This window comes from Rhea americana, unplaced genomic scaffold (genome assembly GCF_003343005.1).
Source record: "Rhea americana isolate MKP2758 unplaced genomic scaffold, rheAme1 scaffold_78, whole genome shotgun sequence".
Classification (NCBI taxonomy): domain Eukaryota; kingdom Metazoa; phylum Chordata; class Aves; order Rheiformes; family Rheidae; genus Rhea; species Rhea americana.
Genome location: NW_028186956.1, coordinates 3,227,897 through 3,254,670, shown reverse-complemented (window position 1 = coordinate 3,254,670; position 26,774 = coordinate 3,227,897). Strand labels below are relative to the sequence as shown.

At 38.6% G+C, this 26,774-nt stretch overlaps 1 protein-coding gene across 1 annotated transcript in view; it reads right to left on the bottom strand.

The window, feature by feature from the left end:
- PIEZO2 (piezo type mechanosensitive ion channel component 2) overlaps window positions 1-26,774 on the bottom strand; it is a 253,796-nt gene that overhangs the window by 84,897 nt on the left and 142,125 nt on the right. Inside the window, exons 9-17 of the mRNA XM_085322513.1 lie at window positions 16,539-16,707; window positions 12,175-12,306; window positions 10,525-10,563; window positions 8,608-8,746; window positions 8,055-8,194; window positions 5,688-5,924; window positions 2,920-3,043; window positions 1,194-1,429; window positions 403-551 (exon numbers count right to left, since the gene is read on the bottom strand). Coding sequence (XP_085178639.1) covers window positions 403-551; window positions 1,194-1,429; window positions 2,920-3,043; window positions 5,688-5,924; window positions 8,055-8,194; window positions 8,608-8,746; window positions 10,525-10,563; window positions 12,175-12,306; window positions 16,539-16,707 — 1,365 coding nt within the window. The remainder of the gene's footprint in view (window positions 1-402; window positions 552-1,193; window positions 1,430-2,919; window positions 3,044-5,687; window positions 5,925-8,054; window positions 8,195-8,607; window positions 8,747-10,524; window positions 10,564-12,174; window positions 12,307-16,538; window positions 16,708-26,774) is intronic.

The window sequence follows — 26,774 nt, the reverse complement described above, 5'->3', positions numbered from 1 at the left end:
CATCAACAGGAGGGAGAAGCTCAGCCCTCCTCACCAGCCTGAGTGCAAGTCCATCTTCATTGCTTCCAGATAGCCTGAAAATCTACCCTACATCTTGTTCCTATAGTCAAAGAGGTTGAGAGAAGTACTGGCATTGCACTGGAAAGAGGAGTGGTGCTAAGGCCCTGGCAGCAGACAGGGCGGAAGGGAACACTCTTTGAGCCCTTCTCATGTGCTTTCTCATTTCTTCAGATTTGCACCAATAAATTTAAAGCTCCAGAGCTGAGAGCTTAAAGTCAGCTATGCCTGGGGATGGATGGTCTCATGATCTGTCTCCACTACAAGAAGGATGAGTGCTCTCAGAGCATTCCACCATATTAAACACAAAAAACAACTGGAAAGTAATTAAATGAAAACACTTACTTGTTTTCATCCAGGCCTGTCATGTTCTTCCACAACCCTGGGAATGACTCAAACTGGTAGGTATAGATGAAGATAAGCACCAACATTGTGTAAACAACCACTGACATCCAAAAGTATTTTAAAATCCTTCTCCACCATTCATAGTGCACCTGAAAATCACACACTGAGGAAGTTAAAACAAGCTCAAAGCAAAGTCACTGACAAAAACATTGACAGTGCTGTACCAGCATATGAAGACTATTATTCTTCCAATCTAGCCTAATGATGTGTAAATGATGTGTACCCAACAGCAGCCACAGGTCTCTGAAATGCAGTTTTTGCTCTTGGTACATAAGCACTCAAGTTCTGACTTTTGTGTAAAATTAAAGTCTGTTAGGACATAACCACAGGCGTAAAGGCCAGGACAGCTTCAGTCACTCAGTTTCATCACCAGGAAAGAGGAGATGGACTCCACGCTTACTAGGGAGTGGAAGCTGTGTGGACCAGCCATTGCAAAGACTGGTGGTATATGTGTCCACAAATTTCCGTACAAGTTCTCACAGTGATGTGGAACAGAATTCCCTAAGAGAGGTATGTATTGTAGGCACTAATTCAATTTACATGCACTTTGCCTGCACTCTCATCAAAAGTCTTATCACCCTCCTCAAATGCTCTTATTACTATCATGTTGTATCTCATGAAAGAACAAATACACTATCCATGAACTTTGTTCTGAGCTACTTAACTGCCAAGTTAAAGGTATGAACCCTTGTACTCAAGGACAAAATTTAGTCTAAATCATTTTCACTTACCTGATAGAGGGCCACACAGAACAGGAACAGTACCATATAGATGATTTTGTACATGACAATTCTACCCTCAAAGCTGACGAAGAAGAACATGCCCCCACAGACGTAAATCCAGTATTTGATGAACATAGCCATCACCAGCTTCCCCAGGACTTTCATAATATCCTGTTCATCATCATCATCCTCTTCCTCCTCCTCCTGCTCTTCTTCTGCCACTTCTCCCTCTTGCAATTCCTCTCCTGCAAAGACACAGTGTCACATTTGGCCCCCTTTACATCCATGAAATGGATGTAAGGTAAAATTTCTGTGCACAGCACAGAAACTTAAGCACAATGTTCACAGCAAGTCTGAATCATTTACATGCCTCCAGAACAAGCAAAAGAATTTTAGCATGATACAAACCTCCGCCTGCTCCCAGCACCATACAGCACATTGCTCTGTGGCCCTACCAGGCATGATTCTACACTTCATCTGACAATCAGGGAGCTATCATGAAAAATTATTGCCTAAGGGCTGTATATTGGATCATGGTCAAGACAATATCCATGGCAATACCTGTAATCCCAGGAAAGAAACCTTTTAAACTGGAAAACGAAGAAACCATCGCTGCTGCCAAAAAATCCCTGATCCTGAGTTTAGAGGGATAAATGTCCTTAAGAGAATACTGTGGTTTCCTCCAAAAACCCACAAGCAAGAGAAAACATTAACATAAAACCAAACAAGCTTAAAAAATATAAATGCTGCACTAACACTGCTGTTTCAAAGAAACTTCCACGTTTCTACTTTCTCCTGCTGTGCCTCAGCCATTGAAGAAAAGGCAAACTACTTCTGCCCTCTGAAGAGGCCAGGTTTCCCTATTTATGAACCTTGCAAGGCTCATGGAGGGGAGGGTGGGTGTCCCCTCAGGAACACACATGAGCAGATATCCAGATAACAGCCACCAAAAGGGTTGCCCATTCCTTCGTCCCCCTTGTCCCCCTTGCTCCTCCTCTTCCCAGGCTCTTTCTTTGCTCTTTCCCATCCTAGCACAGCGCCAATCAGATGTTTTATTAAGCCAAATGATCCAAGAGGAAACTACACCATTTTTTTTCTGGGCTGTGCCGTGTCAGTGAGTGGGACTGCTTCAGCCCAGAATCCAAAGGGAGGCAGAAAGGTTTGGGGGAGCAGGTGCCCAGCAGCAAAGGAGGGAACAGGCAGTGGGCTGTTAGATGAGGTTAAACTGTAATAGTCACCTTCACTGTTAGGTTTTTACTCTCATACTGAAATTAGAGGTATAACCTTTAACCACCTCTGTTCTTGTACAAGTGCCTAAGTACAAAGCACAACTTCTAAAGAACTTAGCAACTGATTTTTCCTGTTTAAACACTTTTCTCCTATTCTTAAACTCCTATGGCAATTCATCTGCTGGTCTGGACATAGGACATAGGGATCAGGACATAGGAATAAATTTGATTATTTGAAAGTTCCAATGCATTTCTCAGATGAGTCATTTAATTTATCTTGCACTTTCTGAGGTTCAACTGTAAAGCAAATTCTCATTTGTATTTGGTTTTCTGAAGTTCAAAGTTTTTATTTTTGTATCACCTGAGAGATTAGTTGCACAGGGATTTTGTAGTGTCTTGTTCAGCTGATAAAAAATGCCTTGCTAATTGCTTTCAGCATTAAGAAAAGTAGTAACTGGAATTTCTGTCACAACTGAAGAAATCCACTAAATCTGATGTGACTTTACCTTTTTCTTCATTTTCTTCACTTCCAACTTTAACCTCAGATAAAGTAGCTTCTTTTAGCCGAAGTGCTTTCTGCTCTGTGAGGTGTTGCCTAAGCAGTAGCCAGAAAGTAATCGTGAAAAGAATCTGCAAACAAAAATCAAAACAAAAACAGGAGACACAGACTAATTGTATATCCCATTTCCTGCTATTGAAAACATGTATTTTCAGGAACTTTTTATGCTATTGTTTTCTCTGTCCACCAAAAAATGGCAATGATGGCATCAGTGTTAAAGTACATATTTGTGGAAGTTAAGTCATTTAGGAAACCCTGCGTTAAAACCAACTTGGTTTTATTTGCACTTTTCATAGGAGTATTAACTTTCAGTCTGCATCTTTTCTGAGATGTATTTACCTACTAGGTTCTATTCTAACTTGTTCCATTCAGTTTATTCTTCCTGTCTTAAAAATTTAAGGATTTCTCGATTATGCTTTGATCAGTATAACTCCCATCTGTCCTTTTTTGTTCTTTTTTTTTCCTTTTCTGCAGGGAACAAGCATAGCTAGTGAGTGTCTTGTCATTATTAGGGTTTGGTAAATCCTAACTCTTTTGATATAAGAGCTTTGGTACTCTAGGTGCCTAAATGCAGTTAATTTAAAAATCAAAAATTTCTTTATGTGTCTTTATGTTATGAAAGAGCTCTAGGAGATGATTTATTCGATAACAGTAGGACACCTTAGAAATAAATAATCTCTTTAATGAAGAATGCATTTCTGCGTGTTTCCCTTGAGTTCAGCAGTGCAGAAAAGGGATGATTTCACTACTTTATAAACTAAAAGAACAAAATCTCAAATAGGAAACATGTAAGAGCCAAGTGGTTTGTACACAATACAATACAATACAATACACAGACAAGGCCAATAGTGTAATGCACAGAGTTCTCTTTTGCTTTTCATCAATTTTGCACATGTTTCCTGGGGGAAGGAGAGATCCTAGGCTAGCGACAGCTGTTTTCACAGGCACTGTGGCTAAGGCTGGGCTGCCACAGAAGATCCTCAGCCTGTGTGAATCGTCACAGCTCTTTCAGATACCTCCCTAAGCTCTGGCTTTTGCTACACAAACCTCTGACATTGTAAAGCACAGATTTGTTCTGCAGCAAGAAGCTCTGTCTCATTGCTCTTGGCATTTCCAGAGCCACAGCTGGGTCTAAGACAAGTTTTGAAGGGCTGTAGATTAAAGAAATGCTTTTAGTTCACTTTTCACAGCATCCATTTTATTTCTTTTTCAGACCACGACACACATTCAAAGCACGTGGAAAATTATGCAGAGAGAATTATAGTATATTGCTTTGGCTCTTTCTTTCCTTGCAGCACACAGTATTCAGTCTTTACTTAATTTTACAGAGTGCATTATATTCAGCCTAAAAAACCAGCAGATGTCTTCTGTTAGTTTCATAGGTGTGACTATCTCATCATATATGCACAACAGTTTCATTTCTTGACACTAGTTAGTTTTAGATAAGACATTTGATGATATAGCTAAACAGAGACTATACTAAGTTGACACTATACTAAGACAGTTAAAACTTTTTGGAGACTCACATAGTCATTGAGAGAAAATGTGAAACGTACCTTGCAGAACTCCTTGAGATCTAGCTCTCTTACTAACCTAGCTCTTCTATGGGAGAAATAATACAGTGTTCAATGATTTTCAAATGCATTAAGGATCCAGAAGTGGTTACCCAACGGGCAATGCCAACCAGGAAAATCAGTAGCAGGATCACCTTAACTGGAAATTAGGAGGCACAAGGGAAGTGATACACTTAGCTCAAGGGGAGCAGTGCCAACCAGATGCACTCTAAGATGCCCCTCTTGGCTGCTTTAGGAAACAGATTCCTACTTATGCTCATTCCAACCCCCAGAAGCAAGCCTGCCAAACTTATAAGCCATTTTGTAGGACTTTCAAGAATTCAAAAGAAAAAAAAAATCATGCATTGAGATCAGCAAACCCTGTTGTTTGTGACCTGAAATGGATTCCAGCTCTTGCTGCTTCAGATGTAAGAGTAAAGAACCAAAGTTCAGCTACAATCACATACTGATGCTTGTGTCAGATCATAAGGGAGTAAGTACTATTAGTAATTTCAGTGGCACCACAGTTACATTTCTCATCATATTCAAAGACAGACCTGACATCCCATGGGTAACTGAATATGCTAAAACTGCAAAGTGTTTATTCAGCTGCCTACACTTATTTGAGCTTTGTGTTCATAGCTTCATACAGTCCCTGCTTGGCTCTCACTATAACCAGGGCGTATTTTGCCATTGACCGCGCAGGTGTAGGGTTTACGGTTTTGAAGGCCAGAATATTTTGCGTGTGATATCAGTGCTGAAGGATTCACAAGTAGCTGAGACATCGCATTCTCAGTTATGAGAGGAGAGGGCTAAGAGGATAAAAATTAATCCAACATATCAAATCACATATACTTTCACATCCATTTTATAGATCCGAACAAGTGAGCAATCTTCCACTCACTAAGAATTCTCTGCAGAATTATCGTGACAGTTTCCAAATACATTTGAAACACTTGTTTTCATACTAGATTTATGAACCAGAAACAACTTTTGCAACAACATTTTTTAAATTACTTATCTTTCATTGTAGAACTGCTGCTGAACATGGCCATACTGAATACTGAGGATTCATTCTTAAGAAATGCCAAGAGCTCCACATTTTTCATCACAATATATTTTACAGTCTTCTAAATAAATCTCAGCTGTTCATAACACATACCTTAGAGGCCAATTCCCCAGGTTCCTTTCTTTCTAAAAATCCTGATACTTCAGGAAGCTCATCATTCCTGAGCTCAATACTCCATATATACTGCAATGTTAGTAGTAAATTTCCATAGAAAACCATGAATGGTGAACTGATCATGGCATATTTCCTTCGGTCCCGAATCATCCACAGTGTGCAAGACCAGATCAATAACACAAAAGTCAACCAGCTGTGATATGTGATACTCCAAGCCTTGTGGTAAGAGAAAAGAGAAAGCAAAATGTACATAGGTTCACTCAGGAACAGCATTGCCACATATTGCCAGTCAAACTTTAAGTGTCTCTACCTAGCACATATTTTCGTTGTCATAAAACTCCCACCTGTATTAATCAGGTCAGCTACAACAAACCCCCTGGAAAACATGCTGAAAATGGATTCTTAAGACATCCAGAGCTGAGGATGAACCTTTTTTTGTACATTAATTGCACGTTGGTAAGGCCTGTAAGCAGACTAACCGAGATGGAAAATACAGACTGATTTTTGGGCCCACAAGACCTCCTTGCAAAACTAGCAGCAAAGAATTCAGAGTGGCAATAGCAAGGGCACGTTCAATAGCTACTCACGTTCAAGGCCTTCACCAGACGCAGAAAATGATGTTGACTCCATATTGTTCTTGCTTTTGTGGAATCAGTTTAAAATGGAAAACATTGGTATTTGCGCTCCTAATCTGATGATCATTTAGTCTGCACTAAGCATGTTAGTTGGCTTCCTGTACTCACAACTATCAAATGTTTTGTACAGCTTGCAGAAATCAGTTACTGAAGACTTATCTATTATACACTTGAGGAAATGTATTGCTTTTTAAAGTGGTTATTTTATTATTCATATCATGTTATCAATTTAGGGTAAAATTCAGCTCTATTTTGGTATAATGGAATACCAAATACAGGTATTATTGACAGGAATACCTGTCAATAGACTATCTTAATTTCCCTTTTAATTTAAATAGAAAAGTACAAAACATTAATATTGTAATCAGGTTAGTCAGCCCCTCTGGAAATGGTAACCTTTAGGGTATGTGAAAAATATTAAAATGCTACTCTTCTGTTGACATATAAGAAATTAACACTCACTGAGATTTGTTTAGCTATGCTGCAAATGGAATTTGGTATAAGTTGAATCATATCACACGAATAAAGAATTCATAAATGAATTTGGCTAAGGTCATTTAAAATGGGGGTATTTCACTATGGAAAAATCTAGTAGTGTCTCAATGTTATACTAGAAGAAGGGCCTTTAAAAACATCTCCACCTTTGCTATTGACAGAGATAAGCCTGGAAATGAACTAAAAAGGAAATGCAAAGCATGTGAACCATGCAAGCTTAAAAAAATAAGAAAAAGAGGTATTGCGGTAGTAAGAAAATAACCACTTGCCAGTGTCTCAAAATGCATCAAGTCAGATCCAGATTCTACACAGAGTTGTTTTATTTAGTCTACAATGAGAAACGTTTCCTGCTAAAGGACAGCAAATAAAGTTTGAAACCAAAAAAACCTGCCTACGTGTATTTTCTTTTTACTATATGCAAACAAATCGCAGCCAAACTAATCTGTTTTACCATTTTTTAATGCAAAATTGGGCCAAGAAACTTTATGGTAAATTGCATCACAGTTGAAACCTTTCCAAAACAGTAAAACCAAAGCCTGTATTGGGAGAAAAGGCAGAGAACTAATTATCGTGATGAAAACTAGCTACAGTGTAACTCCAGGTATTTGCATCCAGTGGGCTTAAAAGCAAACAACAAAATGAAAGAAAAAATGTAGGTGGTAAGTAATATAATAGCAAAATCTTGCTTAGGACAAAGTTGTATTTGCCTTGAGACCTTTCTGTGTCAATATAGATCAGGGTTTATAGACCTTTTTCTCTCAAGAGAGTAAACTGTATGCATGCTTCAGTTCAAAATGATACAGAAACTATATGGATATTGAATTTCAAAAGAAATTATATACTTAAATTTACTAGACGAGCATGAAATGCTTTACGTTTGCAGACAAATTTCCGACTGGAGCAGAAGCATGACAAACCTGCTCATACAAAAGCTTAGAAATTGATAGAAAACTCAGTGGTTTTCTGACGTTCAAAAGATAACAAACATAAGGTTTCCAGTCCAGGAAATGTGATGCTTTACCCAGAACCCTGCGTGTTGCCCTATTTATAGATCTATAACAGGCTTGAGAATTACGTATTAATAATGTAAAAGGGAACCAAAATGATGCATGCTGATGTTGTATAACCCTGATGCAAACACTAAGTGAAAATCAACAGACCAGGTTAAACCCAGGAAAATATTGAGAACACATTGGTTTTTGTTGCCAGTACTTACCATCATAGCTATCAGAGCACAAATGTAACTTTGTTTCATGATAAATTGGAACACAGAAACCATGGCATGTAATTTAACATTTTCTTTTTCCTCCTGAGCAACTTCCTCTTCCTCTTCCTCTTGCTCCTCCTCTTCCTTTTCTAAGGAGAAAAAAGAAACTCTTATTTGCAGTTCATACTGATCTAAAGGTAGTATATGCACTCTCTCCAGGTAAGCATACCTAGAATGATTTAACTGATAGTACCGCTACAGCGACAGCCAGCCCAAGATGGGAGCCAAAGAAAAATTACTTTTGAGCACAGTAAAGCAACACAAGACCTACGACCACTGTGTTGACAGGCAAAAGGCAAAGTATGTTGGACAGTATATGCCTGTAGCCCCATTTACAAAGTTGCCAAGTGGTCAGCCATCATTACCAGGCGACAGCAATTATTTAAATTTCAGCAGGCCAAGGAGCTTAATAAAATGAAATAAATGTGGGAGGCAGTGAGCTGAGAGAAAGAATAATAAAATATGGAACTAGGGATAATTCCCAGGCAATTCTTTTCACTACCTGACATGTCATCCGAAGGCTCCCATTTGTACTGTGGTGTTGAGTACATGTCTGCTTTGGCTGGACCATTTTCTAGTGGAAGTGTGGGGTGGATGGTGTGATAGTCAACAGGGTTCCCATTCACTGTTACCAGCAAAACCTGCCAGAACATCGGAGAGAGGCACCGCATTTAGGGCAGCTCTTATGAGAATGAAACCCCCATCTCCCTGCTTCACTAGTGTTGGTTTTCTAACCTTAAATGAGTAACTACAGTTGGCTCCTTCCAAAGAAATTGATACTTTTACAGTCATGTTGCATGCAAAAGTAGCATGTAACTGCTTCCAAAATTATTTTTGGGAATTTTTTATGCAATATCAATAAAATTGCAAATTGGTTTCAGTGAAGTTCTTTAACAAACTGTAAAATGCTGCTGCTTCTTTGAGCTTCTGCACCTATCTCCTTTAAAAGATTTCAAAGTTTTTTCAAATTCCTATAACTACACATTGCATTAGACAGCACTTCAATTTACAGACAGGCAATCTGATAAATAACAAAAGTGTGGACACACAAGCAAAAATTATCACCGTCAGCTGAGCCATGGTAGCTGACTACATGCTCTTGGCATGTCTCACCTATGAAATAAAATGGAAAGAAAAAACAGTTTAAAGGTGGATTAAGTGAGTTAACACATCCACAAGCGAGGAAGGCTAAGGTCAACTACATGGCTCAGTGCACAAATAATTCAGTGAGCCCCTACTCCGATGTCCTGACTTTCCCAGGCTAAACTGGCAGTTTACAGTCAAGTTGGGAAAGTATCAGGATCTCCTGGCTAATCAGGCTGGCTGAAGTTCAAATTTGTAGCCTCAATTTCATCCTCCTTCTTACGGCTAACTAATATGTGAAGATTTTCAGACTTTAGTTCACATTTAATTAATTTCCAGTAGGTATGAAAATAATGGTTATAACTGACTTTCCATTTTAAATTATTACTGGAGAGATGTACAGTTGCTGTAGTTGATAAAATCAGTTGTTGTAATTATTGTTATTGATTGTTCAGCATTTATGTCACTTGTTAGTACCAATTCAGCATCCCTGCATTTTTTTTTTCTTTTTTGAATTGAATATACTTGTTCAGATTAGAGCTCCAGCAGTAATCGTCATAAGTATTTCTCATATTGGCTGATATCCACATGCAATGGGTTACTGATGGCAGTACATGCCGCAGACTGACTTCTGTTAAGGCTGAGATAGGAGTATATTTTGCCCAGAGAAACTATGCACTGATTCAGACTCTATTTCAGCAGAACAGCATCTGGGTTATGTTCAGTTATACCAAACATAGGCTGTGGAGCACATTTAGGTTTGGTTACAGCTGTTCCCCAAATTCATCCGCATCTCCATTCCTCTGTGGAATGGAACCGAGGGAGTGTTTCTGCTTTCGGAATCCGCTCGGATTCCTAGCAATCCGGATAAACGGACCCGTTGCTGTCCATTCAGACTGAGATCTGCCTCTTCTGTAATTTGTAGATTAAACTCGTATGTGTTGTCAGCCATTTTTTAAGGGCCTCAGCATTTCAACAAGAATGAAAGAAAAAAATACAGCAAAGAAGCTAAATCAAGGTGGCTTGCATTAGAAAGCGTATTTGGTATCTTATTTAAACCCAATGAAATAGCAAAGATCGTTTGCCAGTTGGTACTACTACTACAATAGTGCAATTTCAAATGATCAAGTTTAGGGGTAATTAGTGCGTTCTCAGTGTACTTATTAAGGAAGCAAAAGACAATTTGAGATAATCAATTATAAGGTAAAAGACAGACCAAGCAAAATACAGAGGTTTTCAAACTGTCAGCTAAGCTTATACTTTATATATCAGTGTAATTCATATTTATATACATTGAAAAGGACTACAAAATTACAAAGACTAGTAGTATACTAACATCCGATGGCTTGTATTCATCTTGGGTCATTGACAGAAGCTGCAAAAAGCAATGCAAGGACAAATTATTAAAGAAGAAGCATGGCTCAAGCATTAATAAGTCTAACTTTCTGAATACAGGCATGCGTATTTGCTAACTTTTGCAGAAGGTTTGCATTAAGGAATTCAGAAAGAATTCTTGAAAAGCCAGCAGAATTGTACTCTGTGCTCCATAAAATGGTATTTAGTATACCACAAGCATTGACATGACTCTACTATATATTCCTGTGAATTTTAAATCAAAACTGAGAATGCTGTATTGAAATTTTAGGTACTAGCTCAAAGAATTAATCAGTATGGCACTATGCTGATTAATTGCTTTCTAATGATCCAATGCTTAAAAACTAAGTTTTTAAATGATCATTAGAATTGCTCTAATTATAAAACTACTAATAAAATGCTTATACAAATACAAAATGTGATACTTACATTTCTAATTATTAGTATTATCCTTTTCATCAATTTAAACTATTCTTCACTGAACAAAAATTATTGGTTTTATCCAAGGCTGAGTGATAAATGCTGAGCGATCGCCAGAAAATGAAGTAACACTAGTAATTTTTGTGTGTTTAGAAAGTGCACTAAAGGATAATCAAGAGCTACAGCAGTTTTATCTTTCCAAGAGCACCTTCCACTGAAGTTGGTGAGAAGTTTTTCTAAAGATTTATGATTCACAGGAGAAGAGAAAAGTCTTATACCAATAGTATCCTGAAGTGTGTTAAAAGTCCCACATTCTTCTTCTGTATCATTGTATTGATTACACCACTACAATTTTTTGTCTACAGGAGATTTCCAGGAATATTTTCAGTGCATGCATTCTCTAGTTTTTCTATAATAGCTATTGAAGATACTAAACTGAACACTTAAAATTTCCACTTAGACAGTTGAATTGAAAAATGTAATAATTTTTTGGTTTTGTTTTGTTAAAGTAGAGTCAATTAATTTATTTGCTACCTCTTTTACTACTATTATGACAGAGTTCTTGGGGCTTGACTATATGTGGCACAAACAAATATTTATATACACCAAATTTGACTGCAACTAATCAAATGAAATTTTGCATTGCAGTTGCCATGGATTGAAATCTGACAATTTATAGGAGATTTTATACCATCTTCCCTACCCTGACATCGACATCCAACAAGGGCACCAGTATGCCTGAAGGAAGGTAAGCTGGCGGTTCCTCTTCACCAAGGAGGGTGGTAATCAGTAATTACAAGGCAGATGAAAACTTTACATTGGGGTGTAGCTCCCCAGCAGACTTTCCAGCTGTTTTGTGTAAAGGTATGTCCCAAAATGTATTAGACTTAGAAGCTAAAACTATACAGCACGTTCTACTTTTACTTCCTTGCACTGGGTCACTTTTTCTTTTCTTTTCTTTTCTTTTCTTTCCTTTCTTTTCTTTTTTCTTTTTTACTAGGTTTTACAGAATAAATTTCCTGCCCTACCACACAGCCTTCATGTTAAACCAGATTTACGTAATCACACATGCACGTCTTCTTAGTTAAGGCCTATATTAAGGTGCTTCCATTAATTTCAAAGTAACTTTGGTAAAATTAACTGAAGGCTTGAAACACATTTAAAGCAGAGAATCTTCTCCCTCCAGCCTTACTTTTCTCTCATCAGTTGTGTAGTGGCTTGCATACCACAGACTACGTCTTCTCTCTGCTGTCATCGGAGCTGGGCTGCAGGCTGTTTCTTTGTCATCTTCTCTGCTACCGGATTTCTCTTCCTCAGGCATCTCCTAAATAACGCAAGTTACACGACTAGTTATAATCCTCTACATAACATTCTTATAAGAGGAATTTAAGTTTTCCCCCAATTGATGTTCCCTCTCTAAAGTATGTCATTGAAACATTAGTATATTATAGCTATTATGGATGACTTTTACTGAGATCACATTTTCAGAAATTATGACAGAGCTATTCTATAAATGCTAGTCCATCAGTATAAAGATGTTTCCTGATAGTTACAGGATACCAGAATTACACGGATTTACAGATCCTAATTTACTGTACAATTGTACCATAAGCTATTATACAGATGTTTAATATTCAAGACAGGGCATTGAAAGAAAATTTACTCTCTTCCACCATCTATATGTGAGAAGACAATTGTACTTCATTAAACTGAAGAATTAGAAAGAAAAGCTCAAAACCTCTTGACCACATGTAACTATCATTAAAGGCTAACCTAATGCACTATTCCGTGTCTCGATATCTAATACTACAGTCAACGCTGGTTGCCCATCTAGGCTCATCTGGTCTTGCCTCTGAGCCCTGAAAATACCTGTGTTTGCTCATACTCACATGAAGGACAAGAAGATGACTGGAAAAAGACAACACAAACTTACCAAGAGTGAAGCATGCTTGACCAATCTAATTGCTTTCTGTGCTGAAACAGCTCGCTCACTGGATGAAGGGAGAGCTGTGGATTTCATCTAACTTGATTTTAGCAAGGTGTTTGACACAGTTTCCCAAAACTTCCTCGCTAACAAACCAGTAAGATCTGGACTGGATAGAGGGACCACAAGATGGGTGGAGAACTGACTGGACAGTTGAGCTCAAAGGGTGGTGCTTAGCAGCTCAAAGTTAAACTGGTAGTCAGTCATGAGTGGAGTTTCTCAGGGATCCACACTAGGTCTGATACTATTTAACATCTTCAAAACTGTGGATGATGGAATTGAATGCACCCACACAAAGTTTGTGGAGGACAGTGAACTTGGAGGAGAGGTAGAAAGGTCGGAAGACCAAGCCACTGTACTGAGTTATCTTGATAGGCTGGAATATTTGAGACAACAAGAACTGCAGAAGGTTTAACGAAGATATTTCATCTGGGACAGAATAACCCCACACAGCAGTAAAGGTTGGGAACAGACTGGGAGCAGCCCATGGAAAAGGCCCTGGGAGTCCTGGTGCGCAGCATGCTGAACATGAGCCAGCAGGGCGCCCTTGCAGCAATGAAGGCAAATGTGTCCTGGGCTGCATCAGCAAAAGTACAGCCAGAAGATCAAAGGATGTGATTTTTCTGCTCTAGAGGGCAGATGTTAGACCATACTCATAATACTGTGCAGTTCTGGTCCCTTCAGTTCAAGAGACTTAGAAAATCTGGAGAGGGTCTGGCAGAGAATCAACAGATGATTAGAGGGTTGGAGAAGCTGACAGATGAAGGAAGGTTGTGGGAATTGGATTTGATCAGTGCAGTGTTTTCTTTTAGCATTGTACAGCAGCTGCAGTATTCAAAGACAATCTCAAGGGTGCTGGTTTCAGAGACAGCTCTTGGTGAAATCTACTGGGAATTTCATCTGCAGGACTCCAAAACGCAATTCACGTAAGAAGGAAAGAATGCCAGGTCCACACAGTCTCACAATCTGATTTTAAAGCCTGCCACTCTAATATTACACTTGGCTTGTATACATTTTTTAAACTGAATAAGAAAAGCTATTTTTTTAGCTTAATGTAGCAAATATGTTTAAATTCTGAACAAAGTGTGCCCTAAAACCGGTTTTGTTCAAAAGATACTTTTGCATAAATTTCCTAGGGAGAGAGTTGCTATTGTACAAGACAGCAATAAACTGAGAACAACTGTTTCACATTAAACAGCATGTGGCATACCATCTTTGTCATCCATCCCTTTATAGGTAGGTAAATGGTGAGATCACAAACACAGTATAACTTTGAAAACACAGGGGATTGCAAAGGCACGTTATATACTTAGTAATGAACCAAATGCACTGCAAATTCTCAAGCCAAAAATCTTACTTCAGTGAAACCTTGGATACAATTATTTCTGGATTTAAACAACAATTAAGAATGTAGTTTACCAGGAGAAAGCTAGTAAGAAGTATTAATTCCTGATCACCACTAAAGGAAAGACAATATACATATATATATATATATACACATATATATAAAGAGAGAAGGAGAGAGAGAAGGGCATAAAGAAAAATTATGTAAAAGATGATAAATTTTGAAAATCTCAATGTCTCTTTCTAAAGACAGATTCTTGCAGCATTACATTCTCTGCATCAAAAAGAAGCATTAATGCATGGGTATAGGCCTGTTAACAGTCTCTATTTCCTGGTATAGAGAAGCATCATTCCCTTGGCACCTGAAGTTTCCGAGAGATGCAGACTTTGCGTTGCCTTTCATGTAGCTGTGGCTTTAAGAGACACTATCTGTTTTTAAATTAACCGTCTTTGATGTTATTCACTCCAGCTTAACCCTAAATGCTGCTTGGAAACCACCTCTAATCTGAGGTGTTTCCATTTCTCAGAGACTGATTTCAGTGTCTTATTGGAAGCTCCACCTCAGGCAACGTGTGTCAACTGAAAGAAGGAAGCGTGGGCAAGTCCCCTATCATCCTCTATAGCCCGCAGAGGCTCTGGCGGGATTCACCTTCTTCTGAGACACACAGGCCCATTTTTCTCCACTGAGAGTAACTAACAAACCTGGCAACAAACTTTAAGACAGTGACAAATTGCATGAAAAGAATCCAGGTCCTGGAAACGAATTCCCAGAAGATGCTGAGATCACACAGCTCTCATTAACTGCGTTTCACATGCGGTTATTCCTCTGTGAGCACTTCACATGGTTTTACTACAAAGTTTGTGAGATGTGAAGTTTTAGTTACAGCCCCAGTGCTAAAATCGTATTATTATCTGAAAATCTCAGTTTTCATTTCAGGAAAGAAAAAAAATCAAGTTTCCAGCTGCTGCAGCTGCAGAGAAAATAATAAGAAAAAAGATCCTAAAATAATCCAGTGCCAGAGGGCATTGGACCACAATCCTTTAAAGCCCTGTGATTTTGAAAAAGCCAGTCTTAAGATTTCTGGAGATTTGAGACATGATTTTTTAATAACTCAAATTGGCAGTTCTGGCATCATTCACATTTATTATGAAGTTTAATATATGCAAAAGCCAAATATCAGACATCAAGATTCAGAGGTGATGTATTTTGTCTGCATTTTAAATGCTAAATATTACATTATCCATTGTATGAAGACGCATCCTTAAAATATGAAAACCTTAAACTTTTTGTTTCTACAAACTCTCTAATTCACAGCTCAGTCCTGAGTACTTGCACTGTTGTACACAGCACTGCTAAACCTGAACTCTAAAAGCCATGTCTAGCCTCAGAGAATCAAAAGATTAAAATAAATAAAGCTTAGGATCATCCTTTTCTATACCTCTGGTTTCATAGAACCATAGAATCAGTAAGGTTGGAAGGGACCTCTGGAGATCATCTAGTCCAACCTCCCTGCTCAGCAGGGTCACCTAGAGCATGTTAGACAGGGTTGCATCCAGGCGGGCCCTGAAGATCTCCAGAGAAGGAGACTCCACAACCTCTCTGGGCAACCTGGTCCAGTGCTCCGTCACTCTCACGTGAAGGTTTCTAAGCTTTAAAGGTACATTTGGGTTCTTATTTTCCTCTGAAATAGTAAGAAGTAAAAATTTACTTTTTGTCTCCTTTCGCCCTTGCTCTGAATGAAAACTGTGATTTTCTCTCAAGCATACAGATTCAGGAGCAAAGGTTTCTAGAAAACACTGCTATACCTGTGACAAAATTACAAATCTTTGTCCTGTTTCACAGCAACCTGTGCCGGCCTGTGTTTTAGCTCAGTCCTGCCAGGCAACAAGCCCTGGGCATTAGCCTTGCCTTCGATAACACCTATGGCAGTACATATTAATGCCGGCTTTCCAAATGAAAATGTTACAGCTTAGGCACTGCAGTCCTTACATAAATAGTCCCACTGACTTTTAGAAAAATATTCATGTAAAAGCTGCAAGATCAGACTTGTGAAGACACTTATGAGAAAGACTGAACTCAGGATACCAGCCGGTATCTTCTCTATTTGCCTTAGCTTTCCTGAATGTTTGCAGTTAGCAAGCCTCATCCAGCCTCCAAGTCATTAGTGTTAATGAGGAAAGTTTGCTCTGTGCTGTCTTTCACTTTATAGTTGAGAAAAGGAAATTACCACTACAACAGGCTCTTGTAGCCAAAGGCGGATAAGAGTTGCAAGGGTGTAGTACATCACCAGCAGTAAGATTGGATTAGCATGGTGATACCAGTGTAATTCTTGATTTCTTATGATCATCCAAGTGCTTGAACAGTTCGTCTGAGTAAGAGAAGTCACACCAAACAGCCTGTGGATATAAAAAAGATGGAGTTAGAGAATAAATAGCAAATCTTACATTTTTTTTTAATGTTTCAGTGATTTTTACTTACCTACGATACTGATTGCTCTGCTCAGAAATAGGATTTGCCATCTTCTCTAAAATGCAATTAATATTTTAATTCTACAATACTTAGAGAAAAGGAATGTTTTTTTCCTTTGGTTTTCAATACAGAAAATGGGAGTACAATGTTGCTGTATCTACTATGTCCAATGTAAAAACTAAAAATGACCTGAGCTGTGCAGGCCCAGAGCTATGGAATAAGGGGGGTGAAAATATGACCATAAGGCCATTTGGCAAATCACAGTAACACAACGTTTCAGAATGATTTAGTAAACTGCTGTGCAACACCATTCCACTCACTCTGCCAGGACAAAGCTGTAAAGCACTTCTCAGCACTTCAGACTGTGTGCCGAAAATTATAAAAAGTTAGCTAGTATTATTAATAACTTGTGCTAATTATGCAAACAATGATACACATTCTTCATTGAATTCAGAGCCTTTATAAATAGACAAAGAAAACATTCAGAGAAACAATTGTTCCGAATGATCAAATCATTGATTCAAAAAAGGTTTTGGTAGAAAAAGATTTTGGCAAAATTAGTATCAATATATTTGCAGTATGAAGACTGCTGATATGAGATATTTGACAATTTCTGGAAAAAATGAGATCTCACAGTATTTCCATCAAGAAAGAAACTGTGAGTTCAAAAAACCCACAGGAATTAAAAAAAAAAAAACAGCATTTCTAATTTAAGACAAGATGTTAGGTGCTTTGAACCTGAAACAAAGCTTGTAGGAAGGCATAATTAATCTGGGTCTTTCAATGCAAAATATTTAACAGGGTTCCAAGCTATTTTATAAAGTTATCAGTAGCACATGTCAGTATTTATTACAAATAATTTGCTTTATCAGTGAAGTTTTTTATTCCACAATGCTTTTGAGAGTTTTCAATTTTTATAAGAAATAGATTTGATTCTAAGCGATCCACGTTTAAGGAGAACTATTTCTTGATAGAGCAAAAAATCCCAAACTATGGCTACTCTGAAAGAGTAAAACAAATACATTGAAAAAGTTTTTTTTTTTTATTGGGACATTTAATCATAAGTAGTAAGTGTCTAGAGGATTACTACTTCTCTGACCCAGAAAGATCCAACATGAAAGGGTGAATGAACACAAAGAACTAATGAGTATGATATTCAACAGAGATGTACTGCCTGAAATGCGCCTTTCAGATGTTATAAAGTGAAAAGAATTTTTAAAAAGAGAGGTAATATCTCTTCATTCACTGGGGATTAGTGGCATGGGTATAATGCCATTAGCTGCCAGAACTAGTGCTCTACAGCATTTTATTAAACAATTTATCAGCACTCACTTCTCATTCTGATCATCAACATGAGCCAAAGGCTATAAACTTTAAGACTTCTTAGAGCTTTTGGGTGGATCCAAGGTTTGAAAGGGGGGAAAAAAAAGGGTCCTGAATAAAAACTAAAATGTTGTAACTTAAAGGAGCTGACAGAGCTGTGTTTGGAGTCAACCCAGATTCAAACTTCCGTAGCATCCAAGCACATTTAGAGCTGGTGTTATGGTTTGGCTCCATTCCACTGAAATTCATGCTGAATTGTATTTTGTTCATATTTCTATCAGCATAGCAGAACATCTCACTTTTTGTCTGCTTTTCTCTCTGCCAGCTGACTTGTAATTCTTGCCCCTCACTGTTTGTTGAACTCCTAYTAGTTCTACCTTCCACCTCTATTTCACAAGACAGTCTTCATTTCCATCTTGTATCAAGCTCCTTTGGGCAGGTTAACATCAATTAGGAAATACGTGAAAGCTGTTTATGGGTACATTAGACTAAAATTTTCTGAACTGGACAATGCACAATTTTCACGCACCAATACACAAAACCAGCAAACAAAAAACTCCAAGGACAATGGAGCTTTCTTTTTTCTCTTTCTCTCAAGTAAACACTTTCTAGCCTTGCTTCCTAAGGAACCGCTTTGTCTCTTCTGTCTTCCCAGTAGCTAGTGAGCATGCTGCACAATTCCAAAAAACAAAAAAAAAAAAAAAATCAAGAATTGGACACACCAATGACACTTAGTACTTGTGAGCTTCATGAAGATGACCGACTCTTAAGAGGAGGGAGTGGAGATGGAGATGGAGAGAGAGGGAGAGAGAGGGAAAGAGAGAGAGCGAGAGCCTCACTACATGACAGGCTTCAAAGGCAGACAGAGAAATCCTGGATTCATGTTTTCTATTTTTCATAATAATTAACTGGGGTGTTAGAAAATCCAATTCAAATGGAATTGCATTTCATATTTTGCAGTTTTTTTTTCTTTAACCTGTCAGAAGTAACTTGCAATGAGACTGCTGAAATTCTGATAGAGTTTTACAGCTGTTTCAGTCATTCAGAGATGGGGAACAAAAATTACTTAAAAAGGCTATTCAGAGTAGTGACAGAGCAATCACCTTGCAAAAATAATTTCTGCTAACCAACAAGGTGGTATGGATTCAGACATGACTCTCCAAGCAAAAGCAAAAGACATAGAACAGCTTTTCTCGGGAGTCCAGTCCAACCCATGGCAATGTGCAAACCACACTTTATTCAGGTAATTACACATAAAAAATTCATTCAGTGTTTTCGATCAAAGAGGACATCAAGTGATTCAGTGTGGCAGGAAAATGTCTCTTACTATGTCCTATTGATTATGCTTCCTCTGAAGGGCCTGAGAGTGCAGTGGATTCTCAGTTTGGTCAGAATCTGCTGAACCCCAATGGACTAATTGCAAATGCTCATGAGTCCACACATTGCTTTGGTTTAGTTCTCGTATATTCTAGCCAGGCATCAATGTATGGTGACTGAATTTGGCCGGTTTTGCAGTTGGCTAATCGGCTTCATTGGCAAACATATAAAAGCTTAAAACTGTATCCAGATTTGTCAAACGTTTTTCTAAATACCACGTCTTACAAATCATTCTGGTCAGAGATATAAGACTAAATCAATAAAATAACTGCATATGTTAATATTATGACATAGCTTTTAAAAGTTCTTAATTCATAAAAAGTCGGGGGAAAAAAACAGCATTTCTACTAAAACAGTATTTCTACTACTAAAATGCAGTAGAAAAGAAAGCAGGGAAGCAAGAGTTCTCCTAATGGACTCAGTTTTCTGGTTTATAATCTTAAGCATTCTTTTACAAGCTGAGAGGGCCAAAAAAGCAGAGTGTAACCAGTTAACTGCAGGGGGGAAGAAGAAAGGAAATCTGTACAGCTATTGCATGAAATGATACATCATTTATAGAAGCAGAAGCTACTGCTTCCGTAGGACGTAAAGGCAGGACATTTGAAATCCCAGACCAAATATGATGGTGCTCTCTTTTGTCACGGGAAGCAACAACAATGCGCATCTTTATTAAGTAAGGTGTATTTGGTTTAATTACAAAGAAACAATTTCCATAAAAGCAGGAACATACTGGAGGATTTAGGCACTCCTGAAAAGTGGATTGTAAAGCTAGTCTCTTTTTAAAGACAACCAACCATGCTGATTTGTTTAGGTTAGTAACTGTAGTTTTAGGGTTTGCATGTTTGTTTGTTTGCTTGTTTTTGAAGTGGTATTGATTTGGAAATAGAAGGACTAATTTTGTAGCAGTACTACACCACTGATTTTAGTGGGTAATTACACCCCTGAGAATACTTGGAAGTTATGGTCTCCCTCCCACAGCTGCTTTGACAGTGGGCAATAGAAGAGTACAGAGATCTGCCAGTAAGGATTAATAATCCTTTCTTTTTTTTTTTTTTTTTTTTTTTTTTAAACTCTCTCACACACAGCTGATGCTGCCATGAATTATGAATACTGCTATACAGGATTTGTATTGTACTATAATATAAGATGAAGATGAAATTTGGGAATGGAGAATTCAAAATAAACTATGGTTTTAATGAAGTGCTTAGAACATGAATAAACAAGGTTTTGTGGACAATTAATCAAATCACAAAAGCTAATTCATAATTTTCAGAATTTTTACACCTATTTTAATCTTTCTTCATCCAAATATTTCTATTACCACACATAACATTTTAACATTTGGTTTCTGTCCATAGTAAACCTGGATGTACACTACAAATACTGACTGATTTAAGCAGGAAAGATTATTTCACAGGACTTGCTTCCTGTTTCAGGAAAAGATTTACCATAGACTAATAAAATGAAAAAACCCCAGTGCTCTAGCATTGCAAGTCTGCAATGCTATTTGACATGGTAGCAAACTGGAAATTAAACCCAGAACAGGGCAATGAAGATTACAGTTTGAGGAAAATGTCTGCATCATGCCACTTCAAGAACTTCATTTCCTGATTTAGTATTTATGATTGCAGGAACTTGTCCCTGGGGCCAACACATATCAGTACTATTCACAGCTATTCACAGCAATGAATATTCACAGCAACAGCACTAGAGATTTCCTCTGTGCTGGGTTGGATTTGGGAAATGCATCTTCGTACAACTTCTGAATTTCAGTTATATTTTATGAGCTGTTTGAATCTTTATGTCATTTGGATATCTTCTATTGCATACTTCCTTTACCCTTCTCGGGTGAAAGGAGAGGGGGGTCGTGCCTGTGCTTCTGGGTAGGAGAAGGGACTACCAAGCCCAACTGACATTTGAACTGCAGAACTGTACAACGGCAATGCTAAAAGTGACCTGAAAGGGGGGAGGGGAGGAAGGAAAAAAAAGACCCAATGGGATCAGAAAAGTAAGGAAACGGGACAACTGAGTTCATTTACAAAAAGAGGAAACTATCCCCACACTGAAGGGGGGAAAAAAAAGAAAAGCAGCCCTTATTTTCGGGGGTGGAGGGAGGTTAGAAGAGAGCTGAGATACAGGGAGAAAAGGAAAAGTTCATGTTTCACAGGCCAAACCATGAAGACAGAGATTCATGAAGAATACTCGAAATACAGAAAGTGCAGTCTCCCAACTCTAAGCAATGTTCAAAGAGTGACCTTTTTTCAAACTAATTTAAAAGAGGCATTGTCAATTTTGAAAATGCCCTGGGGACAATAGGGGGCAAGAAGGGGAAAGAATTAAGAAATAAATTAGCAAACAGAAAACACCATTCCTATGCAGGTCTCTTAAATGTCAGGAGTCCCCCGTTCCCATGAGCCATCCCGCTGAGTTTTCTGTACTTGGATGTCTGAGCTACGCACAAGTCACGATCCATAAAATCACATCCTTGAGGTCTCTTCCAAGCGAACCCTGTGAGCCATCCTCTCCTCCCCTCCCCAAGTACATCATTTGGTTATATGCCAAAAGAAATATATGCGCTTGGAAAGGACTCAGCCAGCCCGGCAGCACCTCCAGGCCTGCCTTGCCTCCCAGAAGGTTGTTACTCTCTAGGATGCAGCCTGGGGATTCAGACCACACTGGGGCCAATGCTCCAGGGTACACCAAGCTGATACAACATTTAAGAAACAGCACAGGGAGGAAAGAGGAGAGAAAGCCGGGTGAAGTGCATTCAGCGTCCCACAGAATTAGAGGTAAGAGACAGATGGGATTTGCTCTCACATGGCTTATTAAGGGCAAGAAGAATGAATGGGAAAATTGGCATTTGTTTCCCTAAGTCATATTACTTAGAAGTTTCCCCCAAGAAGGAGTTGATCCTTTGTGCCCTCACCTCTGTACAGCAAGACAACTGGGTAGGGAGATACTGCAGACATGAACCTCAGCCCCCAGCTGGGCTGAAGTTTTTAAACGTATCCATTTCTGAGTAATACAAGCTTCAGAAAGGGTTGCAACCATTTTTAGTGCTTTAAAAACCTAGACTCTGCTTTGGTTCAGACTTCAATAATTCAGAACTGCCTGAATGGAATCCTGCCATATTAACAATAACACAAAAAATGGTTGTTTGGGTTGAGAAGAATTATGATAAATTTCAGCTTAGCAGTTAATAACTTTTTTGGAAATATTTGAAAATGTAGACTGAGACTGGAAGTGTTTTTCTTCAGCCATAACTAGAGTGTTGCTATCACAACGCTATAATACAGGCATACACACAGTGAATATAAGGCTTGGTGGGTAAGTAGCTCATTCTAACTTTTTTTTTTTTTTAATGTCATATTTCTATAGCTCTTTAGCAGATGTCTGTGTACTTTTTTTCTACCAAGTCCTGGTTTCCATAGCTTCTATTGGATCAAAGCTTTTCTGGCAATGACAAAACCAGCCCTGGTATATTTCCCACCCTCTTCTTAACATCAGTGATTTTTCTTTTAAAGGAAAACTAATTTCAAATACATGGCCATTGCATGAGAAACCTCATGAAAAAAAAAGAAGTAATTTAAACCTTGTGGGCTAATATCATCCATATAATGAGGACAGAGAGAAATTATGAACCATTAATTCAGGAAGCTGTAGAGGAGAAAGGATAACTTTAAGGGTTGTGAATTATAGCAAAAACTCTAAATACAACACAAATCTTAATTCAAGGAGAAAAAAATAACCATATAAACAGACACAATAAAATCACTTTGCTCTCAAGTGAATTAACAACTTTAAAGCAGGATGTTAAATAGTATTTGCTACATAAGCTGGTTTTTTTAAAGTAATCAAATAATGGAATTTTGTCTGAGACTATGCGACTGGAAGCTGTTGGATGAATTGGACATCCATTTAAATGACTAAACTACAGACATTCAAATACTTCAAATATCTGAAATAAAGCAGCTGTCCCGAGGGGGGAATTTAAGTCTGAACATAAAGATTTGTGAGATATACTACATTTCATCCAATAAGCAAGCTTGATAGTGACTTTGTATTCCTAAAACTTGTAGTGGGCTACGCTCACTTAATAATTCCCCACTATTATAACTAATAGATCTGGGTCTACTAACCCCTTGGATACTAAGACCCCTGTCTTCAAATCCTAGCAGGAAGATTTAGTCAGCCAGCGGATTTCCTCTCTGGATCCCCAAACTGCTTTGCTATGCATGATACAGATCAGCTGTGCTCTGAATTTCTGGTAAGCATCGACTTTGATATCACCCTTTTCAGCACATCAGTGAACTAGAAAAGCAAGCGATGCCACCTTGGCTTTTGGTGATCTTTGCTTCCAGAGGCAAGTATCTGTTGAGAAAAATACCATAGCTGAAGTAGTCTCCAGTACCTTTCCCAAGTTCTTCTACTCCTCCAGATGCTGAGTGTCTGGCAGAGGCAGCACCAACAGATACGACGGCAAGAAGAAGGTAAAATGGGGGCAAAGCAGCAGAAGCCACTGCAGGACTTCTGCTTGACCCCGAAACAAAGGCTCACCTTCAACATGATCCTCCTTCACCAGCAACGGCAGCTCAAGTGCTTGGAAAGCAGCAGGTCGACTCATGTTAGACAGATTGAGAGCTACATAGATAGATAGCTAAGTAGTGAGTTATGCCACCTAAAGCTATTGTAAATGTGAGATACAGCACCTGTTTAACTGCTTATGGAGGAAAGTAAAAAAAATTTATTAAATCTCAAAATAAAACGTCTGTCTAACTGAACTTTCTTGGATCTGTTACCACTGACTATCAAAATGGACGTCTGTTAAGCTGAATAGAGAAATTCCTGTTCTTACATACAGCAAACCCTTAGCACCCTAACAGGTTGAGACCAACTCACCTTGCTATACGTACTGTCAAAATGTACTGCCCTCCACCTTCAGAGCTTCCCTGCCTCGGGCAGATTTCTCCGTCCATACCCCAACGGGATCTAACAGGTAATGTAGCCCCCAACAGCCTTGTCATCTTAAACTCGCACACAGGCAAGAACTAAGGATGCAGTTAAACATCCAGTCCATTGAGCATAAAGCTTCAGCAGAAATCATTTAGGAAAAGAAGACCATGTTCAAATAACACTGATGAACATCGGTATTTAGCGGGGTGGTGCTACCTGACAAGAACGTGTAAGTGACCCAGTACAACAACTAAGCATTCAACTGCCTGTCAGCTTAAGAGATTTGCTATTACCTCTTAAAATATACAGAAGAACAAATTTTGCTTTAAAGTGTAGCTCATACTCATTTCAAATTTGAGGTAATTTGTTCTGTGACTTATGAGACTCAACAAAAAAGTTGAGTTTTAATGAAAGAAACTATTTGTGGGGGTTAGACAATTTCTTTGACTTTCCTGTGAGAAAGTTTTTCTATTCACAAAATGGAACGACGCTACTTCTCGGCCACATTGGGACAGTCTGCTACATTCAGTGAGACATGCAGAAGATGCAGAGATTTTCCACTTATTCAGCTGGCAGCAATGGATTGAAAAAAAAGCAAAAGTGATTCTGATACTGATTCTGCTGTAGAAAATATGGGCAAAAAATGTACTATCTTATAGCAAAGAATACACTAGGTCAGAAATGCAAGTTATGATTCCCATTTGTTTTTAAAAATGGAGACTAGGGGAGAACAAGGCAGAACAGAGCAGAAGAAAGAGGGAAGAAGGAAGGAAAAGGAAGGGAAGAGAAGGAAAGGAAAAAGGAAGGAAAAAAGAAGGGAGAAGGGAAGAGAAGAAAACAAATATAATGAAATTAAGATAAAGGGATAATGAATATTGGTAATGGAAATGTTCATTGGAAAATGTGAGGAAAATGCTCTAATTAACTAATTTCACAACTTAAACTGCATAGCTTAGTTGGCTCTAAATCAGTTATAAACTATACTTCATGAGCTCCATTTCTATCAATAAGTTACCAACTTCACTAAACGAACACAAGCAAGAGATTAAGTACATCCACTTTTAAGTGTTTAGACTAAATGATGTAGACTTCCCATTGAGCAGACAAGGACTAACTCCTCTATGTGTGCTCTGCTGAGATTAGTCAGGACTGTCGTTCATACTTCCTCAGGAGAATTAGCGATGATTCATTTGTTACTGTTTATACATGGAGCTGGAAGCACAAAGAGCTACATAAGTGCTAAATCGTCGTAATTTCTGAGCCTGTCAGAGTATGAAAAGAGGGGCTGGCAAGTAGATATTAGGAAACCAATAAAGACAGGTTTGTAACGCCCACAGAAGTTTGTTAATTATAAAGAAACAAAGCAGCAAAGACCAGGATCTGGTAGGAGGGGAGAGTTTCGTGCCTGTCTGTCCTTTTGCTGTCCTTTTCTCCAGACTCTTGTTCAATGATTGCAGTACGCAAATCTGTGCTCTTTAGACAATATGAAAAAAATTATTGTCTGTGTGTCCAGACAAGACAGTCTGAGAAAGCAGAGAGTCTGTATTCAAATGTGAATGTGGAAATTGTATACCTAAATGTACGTGCATGATGTGTATGCCTAAGTGGACACGGAAGTGGGAAGGCTCAGTTGTGAGGGATCATGCAGCCAGTTTGGACAAACTAATATCAGTTCGTTGCAGTTTCAGACAAGTTTGTCACAGTACACCGGCACCCTAGAAAATCCTTGTCCCTTCCCTCTGTCTCTCTCATCCTGACATTTTAACAAATCCCAAGAAAGAGATACCTTCTGCTATTCTTATGCAAATACACAGCTATTCAGAGGCAGAAGACAGCAACGAAGTGTCATTTTTCCAACATTATGTCATGGGATGGTGACCAATTTTATGTTTGCAGTTTCAAGTTTGGCTTGGGGATACAGCATACACATTGTTGTGAATGCCAAGACTCCCCTCTCCCCACTAACGAGAACCACCTGCGACAGGGGCCAACCAGCCAGGCCACCAGCTTGCAGACTCACTCGCTGCTGCAGCACACCGCAGCTTGGAAACTGGTCCTTCTCGTGGGCAGAAAGCTGGTGCTTTTAAAAGGTCTTAGCACACCTCTTAGCTTACATCCCTTTTGAGTCAAGGGGAAGACAGAGGGATATAAATCACTTGTATTGCACCATGAATAAAGTTGTCCCTGCGTCTGCCATGGCTGGATTTGGCATGTGCATGGCAATGGTTAGGGTGGACTCCAGCTGCTCCACCATGGGGCTGGAGAGCCACTGTGCGGACTGCAAGGAAGGTCTAGAGGGCTATTCTATCAGAGGAACTGCTCCACTTCACTTACTAGTCCA